Genomic DNA, 13,820 nt, shown 5'->3' with positions numbered 1-13,820 from the left:
TCTTCATAGGAGAGAGCTCAGTGAGTAAAAGTGCATGCCAGCAATCATAAAGAATCGAATTCAATCTCTAAGTTCCACATGGTAGAAGGACAGAACTGACTCCCACAAGTTCTCTGACCTCTACACACCTAACATGGCACATAGCGCGCGCACACACATACACACACACACACACACATGCGCATCCACACTAAATAAATGTGAAATAATAAAAATAGGAACTTCGTTACGTCAAATAAAAAGCTCCACAAAACCCCTTAATGGTAGAAAAAAACTGAACATTCAGGCAATCAAGAGACAAAAACAGAAGGTACAAACAACATTCGAGAGCTATGGGGTGGGGCTGTAGTGATGTCTCAGAGGTTAAGAGCACCGATTGTACTTCCAGAGGTCCTGAGTTCAATTCCTAGCAACCACATGGTGGCTCACAGCCATCTATAATGAGACCTGGTGCCCTCTTCTGGCCTGCAGGTGAACAATGCAGGTAGAACACTGTATACATAATAAATAAATAAATCTTAAAAACAAAAAACCAAAAGAGCTATGAGGTATGAGGACCAAAATAAATCATGATTATAGAAGAATAATTTCATCCCAAAAGCATAGAAAACAATTTCAACAAAACCATAACGGAAAATTTCCCAAATCTACATACAGATATTGATCCAGGGATAGAACAGCATTTAGAATATTTATAGCACCAAACAAATAAGATCAGAGAACCTCTCCTAGATGGATAGATGTGTGTGTGCATACATCTACATACATGCATACATATAATGTATATCCATATATCACTAAATATATAAGTCAGTGAAAGCCGCAAGAGAGAAACATCAATCATACAGAGTGGCAGGCCAACTCTGTATTATTTTCCAAAGGGCTAGGAGGCTTGGAATAATGTTATTTCTAATTCTGAAAGACAACATGTGCCAACCCACCCAAATAATTAAGGTAATCAACCTTTGGCAGGGAGTCTTACATGTCTGTCCTTCCGTTCAATACAGTCTTGCCTTTGTTTGCATTTCTGAGATGCTTCCTTAATATCATTCGCCTGCAAGATTGAACCAAAAAGGAAAAGTTAATTAAAAACTCAATTAAGCAAATTATATGGTTCTATCCATCCAAATATTATGTGAATCAAGCCACAAGAATACTTTCCCACATTTTAATTCAAATCAAATTCATAATTATCACCAAAATTACTAATAGTATAGGCAATCTAGAAAGGTTATTCTTATCAATACTGAAAAATAGGTATAGTATTATATGTGTACACATTTGTTCCTACGTATGTTTTCTTGATATTTTGTCTGACTATGAAAACAATTTGATGAGACAGAGCAGACATTTTGTTTTACTCTATGAAGAAAATAAGACCAGGCAACTACTAAACAATAGCATGAGCATTTACAACGCAGATGGGTATTAACTCAGAGCCAATGGCCTCTATCTATAACATTACAAGGGTTCTCTGGGATGTGAGAGAGTCAAAATCAGAATGTTAGGCTTCTGCTGAAAGAGAAGAGAATATGATGAATGCAATTATCTATTTATTCCTGTTTCATTTAGAGGAGTAATAATTTTAAAATATACATGCATATACTAACAGAATGTGCCACTTCAGAAGCCATAGGCATCTCTTCAGGAAAGGAATTCAAAAATATTTCTATATAATCATGGGCTCATAGAATTTTTTTTTTGAGACTGCCTTAATAGCTGACATTTTTTTGGAAACAGAGAAGAAAACAAGTGTTTTATATGATTCCTTAATTTATTGTAGGCATTGTTTTCTACTCCATAAAAACATAAAAATTTTAAAGTAATTCTGCAGTAACTTCAGGTACCACAAAGCAACTCTAAATCCACAACTTAATTATAACCAACTACCATTAGCATGACTGGAGACTTAACGGTCCTTAACCATAAAGTGGTAAGGCCTGTCAAAAAGCTGAATCTATAATCTTGCTTGAAATTTTTAAATGACCAATTACTTGAGTTATCTAATGTACATCAGAAGTACCTGAGTAGATGGCAGGACTCTGACTTTACTGAATTTATTTGGATCTCCAAAATGACATTCAAAATTCTGGATCTGCTTATACTGTATTATAGTAATCCCCCATTAGTAGGTTTGCACTATCAAGTCAAGCCCAAAAATATTAAACAGGAAATCCCAGGAATAAACTACTTGTAGTTTTGTGTGTGTGTCATTTTTAAACTGTGTGCCATTGTAAAGTCTTAAGCTGCCCTGCTGTCCTATTCCTAACATCAATCACGCTGCGAGCAGCATGTCCATAAATAAGCTTCTCGTTCAGCTGTTCTCAGTTCTCAGGCTGCCTGCTGAGGGACTGCACTGTGTTTATTCAGATAAGCCTTATTTACTTTGTAATGGTCCTAAAGTAAAAATGCGGTCATTCTGCAGGGCTGGAGAGATGGCTTGGTGGGTAAGAGCACTGGCTGCTTTTTCAGAAGACTTGGGTTCCATTTCTAGTACCCACATGGAAGCTCACCCCTGTCTGTAATTCCAGTTCCAAGGGATCCAACATCCTTACGCAGACATGCATGCAGGTACAACGCCAATGCACATAAAATAAAAGCGATCATACTGATAATTCAGGCATGTCAAATAAAAAATATAATGTGCTTTCCTTAGAAGAAAATGTAACCATATAATACATGTGTATATACACAGATGAGGGTAACAAATACAGATTAACCATCCCAAATCTGAAAAAGTGGAATCCATACTGTTTTAAAATTCAAAACTCTTTGGTCAAAAAGGTTCACATTTTGGATTTTCACACTATGAATAATTAGTTGGTAAAGTCTATGAAACACTAAATTCCTGAAACACTGAAGGATTAAATAATTTCGTCCTAAACATTTTGCAAAAAGATATTCAAACTACGTAGAGCTTGTTATTATCTTCAGTTTTAGGTATCCTCTGTGAGGATATAGTGCCCCACAGCCAGGAGAAAACTACCATATTTTACAGGCAGACATTTAAACATTTTCAAAATAGCCTCTTGTGCTGGCTAGGTTCCCCCTCCCCCCACACCGCCCCAACTTGACCCAAGCTAGAGTCACAGGGGAAGAGGAAGTTGAGAAAGTGCCTCCACCCATATTGCCTGTACACAGTCTGTAGGGTATGTTTTTGATTAATAACTGTCATGGGTAGGCCTAGCCCACTGAGGCCAGGCACTGTGCCACCTCTAGGCAGGGGTCCTGAGTTGTAAAAGAAAGCAGGTAGAACAAGCCAGGAAACAGCACTCCTCCATGGTTTTTGCTTCAGTTTCTTCTACTAGATTCCTGCCCAGACTTCCTCAGTGATGGATGTAATCTGGGATGTGGAACCCTTTCAGCCTCCAGTTGCTTTTGGTTGTGGTGTTTTATCACAGCAACAGAAATTCACCACCATAAGCAATTTAAAGTTATAAAAGATACACAATACATTTACACGCACACACACACACAAAACTCTCAATGCTTCTAAGAAAGATGATGTATTAGTTTGTAGCTAAAACGCTTTCTCATTCTGTAGCCAAGCTGGCCTCTCAGTCACAATGAAGTTCTTGCCTCCAAGTCTTAAGTGCTAAGACAATATAGCTAGACCTGAGCCAGTATGTCCAGCAACAATCATCTTGAAATTTCTTTAAGGTAACATTTCTCTCCAATCATAACAAGCTCTTGAAAATCCTAAATTAATTCCTAGAGAGCTTGAAGAAGAAAAGCTGAAAATGAACCCTAGAAAATACTTTCAAAGACACAAGAAGTATTTTTTCTGTTTTATATAAAACTCGGGCATTCCAAAACTGAACAACAAAAGTACCTTTTCTTTGATTCGAACTTCCAAAGTACGACGCTGCCTTTCAATTTCCTCAATTCGACGAGTCATAGGAATTTGCCCTTCTTTAAGTTTTCTGACCTCTTCTTTCACACGGTCACGAATTAGTTTCACACCTTCATATTCCTGACGTACATTCTCATATTCCTTGCAAATAATCCAAGAAATAGAAGTTAATACTAAGTATTTAAATGAACACATCCTAAAGCCAAAGTGTAAGCAGAGATTTCTTTCTTTTTATCCGTCCCCGCTCCCTGCTGAGACAGGGCTTCTCTGTGCAGCCCTGACTATCCTGGAACTCACTCTGTAGTCCAAGCTGGTCTTGAACTCAGAGATCTGCCTGCTTCTGCCTACTTGTATGCTGGGACTAAACATGTGTGCTACCACCGCCCGGCTGAGATTTTCTTTTAATTTATCAATAAATACAAGATTATGGAGTTAAGTAAACAGACAAAAGAATTTCAATTTTGAAAAGTTAAAAAAAAAGGGGGGGGGGGTGAAAAAAAGAGAAAGAAACATGTAGCTACTAGCTTGATAAAAACAATGTCTGGGTCATTGAGATGGTGTAGCAGGCAAAGGCACCTGCTATGAAGTCTGATCACTTGACAAGAGTTAAATTCCTGGGCCCCACATGGTGAAAAGAAAAAACCTGCCACAAGCTTAAGTGCACACCTATAGCACTGGGGAGGCAGAGGCAGGCAGATCTCTATGAGTTTGAGGCCAGCCTGGTCTAGAAAGTCCAGGATAGCCAAGGCTACCCAGCAAAACCCTGCCTCAAACCAACAACAACAACAACAACAACAAAAACTCCAAACCAAACAACAACAAAAAAACCCAAAAACATAAATTAGATTATAATCAATCTCTTAAAAAGGGAAAAAAATTAAGAAAAATGAATCTGCAAAACCTGGTTGGAGGAAGTAAGAGTGCCATAAAAATTAATGTTTCTACCCATTAAGTATCAAGAAATCCTCTATTTATTTCAAACTGGTCATAGGTAATAAATATACATCATATTTTAAACAGAAAAAATAAAGCAGAGTCAGGAAAATTACAAAGTATAAGAAGATAGTTAAGATACTTCAGCTGCATGTGACGTACCTCAACTAAATTCTTAGGCACACACACAAATGTTTTCAGTGTCACTGAATGATAGCTCTAGCCCTGAAATTTTAATTTTTAATATGAACAAACACCTTAGATCATTAACATTAAGGGAAAAAAGCAAAGAAATGTTAAGGACTAAAACTGAAGAATTAATGTCTGTGACTCAATCAACTATTTGCTATGCGGTAATTAGTATATATATCAAATAAAGAATAAGAACAAGGGGCTGGAGAGATGGCTCAGAGGTTAAGAGCACCGTCTGTTCTTCCGAAGGTCCCGAGTTCAATTCCCAGCAACCACATGGTGGCTCATAACCACTTGTAATGAGATCTGGTGCCTTCTTGTGGTGGGCAGGCACACGTATGGGCAGAATACTGTATAAATAATAAATAAATCTTTAAAAAAAAAGAATAAGAACAGTACTTACGCATAGCATGTAATGTAAAACTTTTAAAAGTAATTATCTAACTAGAATACAAAATGAGTGTCTACCTACAAAGACATATTTTGTTGTAAGTACTCAGTCACTGCATTCATTAGTTTTGTTTTGGTCCACTTCATAAAAGGTGGCCATCAGCCGAGAAGAGGGAACCTCAATTGAGAAAATGCCTCCCTCAGACTGGTGTACAGTGTTTAATATTATGGTTGCTGTGGCAGGGAGAGCCCACTGTGGTTGACCGCACCCCTGGGACAGGTAGCTCTGGGGATGTAAGAAAGCCAGCTGAAGAAGGCATAGGAAACACGGCAGTGAGCAGCACTCCTCCATGGCCTCTGATTCAGTTCCTATCTGCAGGTTTCTGCCTCAAGTTCTTGCTCTGACATCCCTTCAAAATGGACCCTGATTATAAGCTGAAATAAACCCTCTGCCCAAGTTCCTTTTGATCACAGTGTTTTTCACAGTAACAGAAAGCAACCCAAGACAGCTAAAGAGTCACCTGTTTTTACCTTAGCTAATTAACACTTACCACCCATGGTCTCTTTGCCTCCAACATCTCGATTAAATCTAAATGTCGCTTTCGCTCATAGAATCTTTCCACATCTTGTTTGTATCTTTCATTTCTCTGAACCATTTTCTCTAGGTATTCAGTTTTCTCTTTGCAAGAGGTCTAAAATAAGTAATTGTTGACAATTAGTTTAAGTGAAGGAAAAAAAAAGAACATGGTTAAGTTAAATCTTTTAACAATGAAACACAATATAAACAAAATTTCACAAGAACCCTGTAAGAGTTCTTCAGAACTATGTAAGAGCGAGGCTAGGGAGGGTGCTCAGCTAGCAGGCATGGAGTTCTGAATCGGATCCTCAGCACTGCTTAAAATCAGGCTAGTGATACACACCTGTAACCAGTGCTGAGAGGCAAGAGCATCAGATGTTCAAGGTCATCCTCGGCTACATGTAAGAGTTAAAGGCCAGCCTGGGCTACAGAACACCCTGTCCATCCACAACCACAACACTAATTCAGGGGAGAGTAACACTCATATAGAGAAGTTCTGGTTCAAGGTTTTAAAATACATAGTCATATAACTGTGAAGAAGGTTGTCAACACCTCTGAGCCTGGAGCTTTGCCTAAAGATAAAAAGCAATTACCTAATATGCGTTGAGAATCCTTTATTTGAAATGCATAATGCTAAAAGTGTTATCAGATTCTGGAATATGTGGATGTTACTACCTGCTAAACACCTGTAATCTGAAGCTCCTAAATGCTTCCTAACTGAAGCTTTGTAGATATCTAGATGACTCATGATTTGGAGTGTTATGTATTTCAGATTTCTGCCCTATCTGTCCAGCGGAAGCTTAATAAAGGCTGTAAAAAGTGGCAAATAAATGCAAAGGAGTATCAGGGCTAGTGTGTCATGAGTGTTCAGGACTTAAGGAATCTGAGGTGACAGAAAGCTAAAATTCAGTTTACTGCTTATCAACAAACACAGATACACTGAAGAGCCTAGTAAGAAACACATGCATGTTCCCTTCAGCAGGTGGGAGGTAATTTTGAAATGTATTTCAGGTGGAAGTAGGATAAAATTTACTGTAACAAATTGGCACCCAACCTATTTAGTGTATCCACACCTTGAAAAAGGATACTTTGTTACAGTTTGGTGGGGGGAAGCGCCTGCTATGGTTCCTCTCCAACTCACTATGGCAAAAGACTCCTGGATCCTTTTTAGCTTTTGGCTTTTGTCGTTCAGGAGAAAGGCAGAACGCTGAGAGATGCCAGGCTAAGTTACCAAGAACTAGAAGGGGAAAAGGCACCAAACTTTTTCCACAGAGTTGACAGTGGCTGAAATTCAGAATGTATTAGCTGCAAGGTGTTTGTCAGCTCTCTCTGCAAAGGGTCCACCTATGCAAATTAGCAATAACTAAATTCAAAAGAATGGTGGACAGGGCTGCGCTTGCTGAAGCCTAAATTGGCACAATTGACACAGACTTACTTACAATTAGAATTTTTTTGTTACTTGTGACTATTACTTGAGATTTTTGTAGATTTTGACTGGAATTGAGATGAAATATTTTATTTGGCAGTGCAGTGGTGGCACACATCCTTAATCTTAACACAATGGAGAAAAAGACAGATGAATCTCTGTGAGTTCTACACCAGCCTGGTCTCCACAGCAAGTTGAGGGGATGACCCCCTACTGATAAATTAAGTTACTTATAGATACAGCTTAAGATTTAAACTGACAAATTTTTCCTTAAATTTACTAAGTATATTCTTTTGTTTTAACATAGATTATATGTCCTTACTAATCTAAAGGATGGATATATATCAATCTTAGGTTTGGTTTATGTAAGGAAAATGCCATTGCTCTGAAAAGGCCAGGCAATCTCCTCTAAAGTGGAGCTTCCATTGGGAGAACTGGTGCCAAAGGGCAATTGGCCTTGGAGATATATTCTGTTGGTCTATGTAATGACCAAGGTTGGGTGGGAAAACAGACATGCAAACTGCATACCTCCCACATTGGAAAGCCTTTGTATGCTGAGCTGAGGTGTCACTGCTCTGGCAGCCGGCTTATCCCTCTAAACGTGAGCTACTTTCACGGGAGACAGGTGGCGGGTGCAAAAAGACACCAAGGTCTTACAGGTGACAAAGTACAGGTCAGCCTAGTTAGGTCCCCAAAATTCAAAGGCTAAAATTAATATACTTAAAAGGGTAACCCTAATACATTTTCTTCTGCTCAGGGCCACCAGCTTGTCCCTAAACTGGGATACATTTTCTTGGGAGACGGGTAGTGGCTAGCCTATCCATCAGGCGCCATAGAGCCTGGAGGAGGACATTTAGTTTAAGAGGTGGAAGTGTCCACTCCCTATGGAGAGAAGGAGTGAGACAGAAACACCTGCAACAAATGTAAAAACCCAGGTACAAGATGCCCAGGGTATGCATCAACTCTAAAATGGGAGTTTGTATAAGTGTGAAAACCCAAGTACAGGATGCCTAGGGTATGCATAAACTCTAAAATGGGAGTTTATATAAGTGCGAAAACCCAAGTACAGGATGCCTAGGGTATGCATAAACTCTAAAATGGGAGTTTATATAAGTGTGAAAACCCAAGTACAAGATGCCTACGGTATGCATAAATTTATATAACGCTTAATGCCTCTTCTTTCGCTCAGGGCAACTGGCCTGTCTCTAAAACAGGATATATTTCCTCGGGAGACAGGTAGCCACCTGGCCTATACATCAGGTGCCACAGAGCCTAGAGAAGGACATTTAGAACTATATAATGTTGTTTTGATTTCAATTAAATAATGATTGTTATGTTCTTTGGTAATGGTAATATTATACTTCCTCTTTGAAAGAGGTCAAAATAAAACAGACCTAGATGAAAGGGAGACTGCTAACTTAAGTCAATCTATATGTACATGAATTCAAACTACAGAAGTAGCCTCAATTGTTCTGTGCATCCTGCACACCTTATGCATTTATAGTTTTAGAACTGTATAATGCTTGTGAGAAATTATATATTACCAGACACTGATCTGACAGGATTCCTCCTCCAGCATGCTGAGATGCTGACATCCTGCATTCCTCAAGTTCCATCCACAAGTGCTTTGGTTGCTTTTGTCATCAGAACAGAACATCTCCCAGGATAGCTTCGAAGAAAGCTCCTGATTCCAATTGGTCCAACATTTCAGACTGTCCCACACAGGACTTTTAAACCTGAATTTCTTAACATTTAGAGACTGGACCACAAATGCTATCTCTAGCTTGTTAAACCGTTTTCCTAGTTTTATTTAGGCCCCATACATAGGTATTATTCGTCCCAAATCAGCCTGAAGAAGTCTTTAAAAGAAAACGCCTTCCCATTTTCCTTAAAGGGGGGTTGGGTAAGGTTTTGGGCTATGGATGTTTATTTTCATTGGGAATTGGTTATGTTATTATTGGTTTTATTCAGAGAGAGAACGAGGTTGGACTCAGGGATTTTTCTCTGAGAGTATAGAAATATATAGGGATCATTGGACCAAAAGTAGATTATGGAATCTACTCTTCAACTTAAGGCTTTAATTGTTACTCACAAGGCTCTTTTTAGTTCATTGGTATAGAATATTATATATTGATGTAAAGTAAGTTTTTTAAAACTCACTGTACTATTCAATTTTATCACAAAAATATATATCCTAGGTTCAATGGATAGATAAGGTAAAATATTTTGATAAGGTCTTCAAAAACCTCAGAGACCTACAGAATATGGCATTTAAAGAATTTTTTATTGTTTTGAGGATTCTTTGAAAACGAAACAGGTTGACTCCTGGCAACACCCAGCCTGCCTCAAAGAAGATAATGAGCATTGAGGAACCTCCTTTAGAGATGGCTTCAGATGTGGCAAACTAGCCACTGGACAAAAATGTCCTTGTTTTCTGCACAGACAGAATTCTGCTTGAAATGGGCAAGCTTGGATGCAGGTGGAGTTGACAGCCAAACTCTGCCAATACAAGGTAAGCAAGTCCTCAATGTCCCTGCTTCACAAATACTGGACCAGAAGGCTGAAGATGATGCTCCAACGTGTTATAAAGTTTTGGGTGACTGTTCAGGCAGCAAGGTATCTCTGTCATTTTTTTGATTTTGGAAGCTGCTAACCTGCACTTCCTATTTACTCAGCTAATTAATTTTATTTCTTCTCAAGTCTCTGATGGGGTTGATGACAGCGAAACATTATGAATATAACATGAATATAACGATTGTTTTGTGGTTCTTGTGTGTGTATATATGGTATATTGGTGTAATAATATAAATATATAGGTAAAAAGTTTGTTTTTATTGTTAGACTAAAAAGGGGAATTGTGGAGGAATGTCTTGAGTGGATATAACAACTGTCAATAAAGCGTTGTTTAGCCAGTTAGCTGGGCAGAAGGACAGAAAGTGGAAGGTGGGACTTCCTGGAGAGGGAGAGGAGCCAAGGATTTACAGTTGGGGGTGGGGGGTGGGGAAGCCTGCTGACAGTTGATGAGGAAAGGGGAAAGAAGTGGCCCGAGGATCAGACTGGGAAGTGCTTGGAATACATGTATGTTATGAGGTTTAGAGGAGTTTGTTTTAATTTACGAGTAGATTAGAATCAGTTTAGATTCTGCCCGGCCCATAGTGCTGGCAGCTTTAAAGTACGGTTCAGTCTCCCTGTGTCAGTTATTGGCTTCTTAGGCCAAACCAATACAATTTACTGTAAAAATTATACTTAAAGAGAAGATATCTGCTTTGTCTTTTTAATTATAAAAGCATACCTAGCTGGGTAGCTTATACAACATTTCTATGTCTCTATTTATTAAAGGTAAAAATTAACACTTCAGCTATTTCTATAGTTTGCTTATAAAGGCTATCATCATTTCACTTAAGTAAAAATACATCAAATACCACCAACAGAAGTGTTTTCAAATACCACATCCTTATCTTCTATAAATCTCAAAACATACACTGTGCCTGGCATAACGCAAGTACTTGATGGGTACCAAATAAAAGAAAATGTAACTTCCTATGAGAGAGTTCCCTAAAAGCTCAACTGGTACATGTGTTTACTGAAATAGTCAAAAACTTCAAACTCCATATATACAAAACAAATTTCATTTTCTGTCCCCAGTGATGTGGAAATATAAGCTTGGGTGAAAATTCAATCACAATGAATTTATTCAACATACAGAAACACTACCCATTTTTGCAACTCCCCCCCCCCCATTTCCTTCTTTCATTGTTTCTCTTTGTATCCCTGGCAAAGCTGGAATTTGCTCTGTGAACCAGGCTGGCCTCAAACTCAGAGACTCACCTCCCTCTGTCTCCCAAGTGCTGTGACTAAGGGCACATGCTACCACCTCCTGGCTTTTCTTACACATTTTGAGACACAGAATCAGTAAATGACAACAGAAATGAGTTGTCTATTTCTAAATACCTCTAGCTGCTTCTCCTTCTCTCTGAAGTTTTTGAGTTCACAGTGGTATCTATGCATCTCTGGAGGACCAATTGACTTCTCAGTAGCTTCTAGGAGCTCAATTTTGCTGAGTTTAGCAAATTCTCCAACTTTGTCCTGCAGCACCAAAATTAAGTATTAGTAACTATCACTCATAAATATTATTAAAATGTCTCACTTAAACAACTGTTTTACAAATTATGTTTGTAAGGAAAATAAGCTATAATGTAATCACAAAGCAGCATTACATACACTGAAAAGACTTTAACTTTAGATGTAGATTATTCAGACATTAAAACAATTCTTTAAAAATATTTTTTTAATCACCTAAGTATGTGTGTATCTATGTGTGAGTTTGTGCATATGAGTGCAATGCCTAAGGAGTCAGGAAAAAAGGCATCAGACCTACCAGAGCTGGAGTTTAGGTAGTTATAAACTGTTGGAGGTTGCTCAGATGTATTTTGATGCTAATTACTGCTTGCTGTCTTTTAATGTACTCCAAATCTTGCTGTGTAACCTTGCCTAAAAATTTATTCCTCTTTGAACAATAAAAAGCCAATACACCTGGGCAGGCAAATGGGATAGGCGTGGCTAAGACTGGCAGCTTTGGAAGACAGAGAGGATCTTGGGAAGGAGTGGAGAGAGGAAGAGAAGGCCAGGGGTCGCCATGGGTTAGCTGGAGTAACACGGCCGGCATGGATGGAGGATTTGGCCCAGACACAGAACATTAGCAAGTATTTGGGATTATGAATGGGAGGAGCTCAATAGCAATTGTTAGAAACAGATGGCATAGGATTGGGGCAGAGATATGGGAGACGTTTAGGGGATTAATATAGGTCCTGCCCCAGGTGAACCAAGGCTATTTTAAAATATAAAGGGTGTCTGTATTTTTTATTGATTGATAATGAGTTAGAAAATACCACTGTAGTAATTATAGCCTAATAATAAACATTAGGCCATACTTTTAAATTAACACCAACAGTAAACTGCTATATATAGGTGCTGGGAATCAAATTTGGGTCCTCTGAAAGATCAGCATGTGCTCTTGACAACTCAGCCATCTCTTCAGACAAGGGTATTTTATTATTAGTGAACAAATAAAAAACATTTCTAGACTTTGGAAAATGCACCTACATGTAAAAGAAGTCTATTCTAACCAATATATCATACAAATGCATTGATTAATTAAAAGTTCTTCATTAATTAAGCCAGGCATGGTGGCACATGCCTTTAAACCCAGCACTCGGGAAGCAGAAGTAGGTGGATTTCTGAGTTCGAGGCCAGCTTGGTCTACAGAGTGAGTTCCAGGACAAGCAGGGCTATAAAGAAACCATGTCTTGAAAAACAAAAACAACAACTACAAAAAGTTGTTCATTAACTATGGCTTCTCAGGATTACCAGCATAGCTATCGCTGCCTGAACAAGATCAATCAAGCCAGTTTAACATTCTAACTGGAAGTGGTTCTTGAGCCCTGACCCCTACCTAATTGAGGAGCTACAGTTAAGCTGCTGGCTTCTAGAAGAAGGAAAATTAGTTTTAAGGGTGTGGCTCCTGGTACATAAATTAGTGGATGGCCCAACCCAGGACTATATGGACAGCACAAATTGGAGTTAGGGTTGTTATAAGAAAAAAAAAAAAGGAAAAGCAAGAAAAGACACAAAATTGGGAGCAGAAGGAGAGGTAGAAGTGGGTGGATCTTCAGGAGTTAAGGAGATGAAATAGGGAGTAAATATGATCAAAACACATTGTATGATGTTCTCAAAGAATTAATAAACATATTTTAAAGAAGTTGTTTCTTTAAAAGTGTCTAAGTAGCCAGATGTAGTGGTATACAGCTGCCGCCTGCAGAGGCAGGCAGATCACTGTGAGTTCGAGGCCAGCCAGCCTCATCTGCAAAGTCCAGGACAGCCAAGGCTACACACAAAAACCCTGTCTTGAAAAACCAAAAAAGAAAAATGCCAAAGTTTGCAAATGAAGCTTGAACCTGCTCTGCACTTAAAGTACCTTTCCTATGGACTGGGGAGATGGCTCAGTGGATAAAATGCTGTCAAGGGTGAGGACGGGAGTTTGGATCTCTAGTACCCACATAAAAGCTAGGCCAACATGGCCATCTGCCTATAGTCCCACTGTTATGGCAGAGATGGAGAATCTTCTAGGCAAACTGCCAAACTCCTTGTTCAGACAATGCCTCTGTGAATCAAGTTGACAGCAAGGGAGAAAGACATAGAATATTAACCTCTGGCCTCTAAAAACATGTGCATACACATGCACTCAAATACTAATGCGCACCAGATACAAATGAAAAGAATGAAGTTTTAAAAAACATTTTGTAATTTAAACTTGTTAAATTGAATTATTAATACAAAATATGGATGACTAAGGTCCAGTAGGCCTGGAACTCCCTATGTAGCCCAGGCTGGCCTACTGAGTACTACTATTATAGAAGCATGTCATGATGCCCATAAAAACACTAAAAAGG

At 38.7% G+C, this 13,820-nt stretch overlaps 1 protein-coding gene across 2 annotated transcripts in view; it reads right to left on the bottom strand.

Annotated features, from left to right (window-relative positions):
• The window catches only part of SMC5 (structural maintenance of chromosomes 5), a 75,576-nt gene that overhangs the window by 51,205 nt on the left and 10,551 nt on the right, over positions 1-13,820 (bottom strand). For both annotated transcript variants that reach the window (XM_084764316.1, XM_084764317.1), the window contains exons 5-8: positions 11,323-11,457; positions 5,920-6,060; positions 3,833-3,994; positions 983-1,054 (exon numbers count right to left, since the gene is read on the bottom strand). In XM_084764316.1, the coding sequence (XP_084620442.1) occupies positions 983-1,054; positions 3,833-3,994; positions 5,920-6,060; positions 11,323-11,457 (510 nt within the window). The remainder of the gene's footprint in view (positions 1-982; positions 1,055-3,832; positions 3,995-5,919; positions 6,061-11,322; positions 11,458-13,820) is intronic.

Source organism: Acomys minous, assembly GCF_964271855.1.
Source record: "Acomys minous genome assembly, chromosome: 2".
Taxonomy (NCBI): Eukaryota; Metazoa; Chordata; class Mammalia; order Rodentia; family Muridae; genus Acomys; species Acomys minous.
The sequence above is the reverse complement of the archived record's forward strand: the minus strand, read 5'-3'. Positions and strand labels throughout refer to the sequence as shown.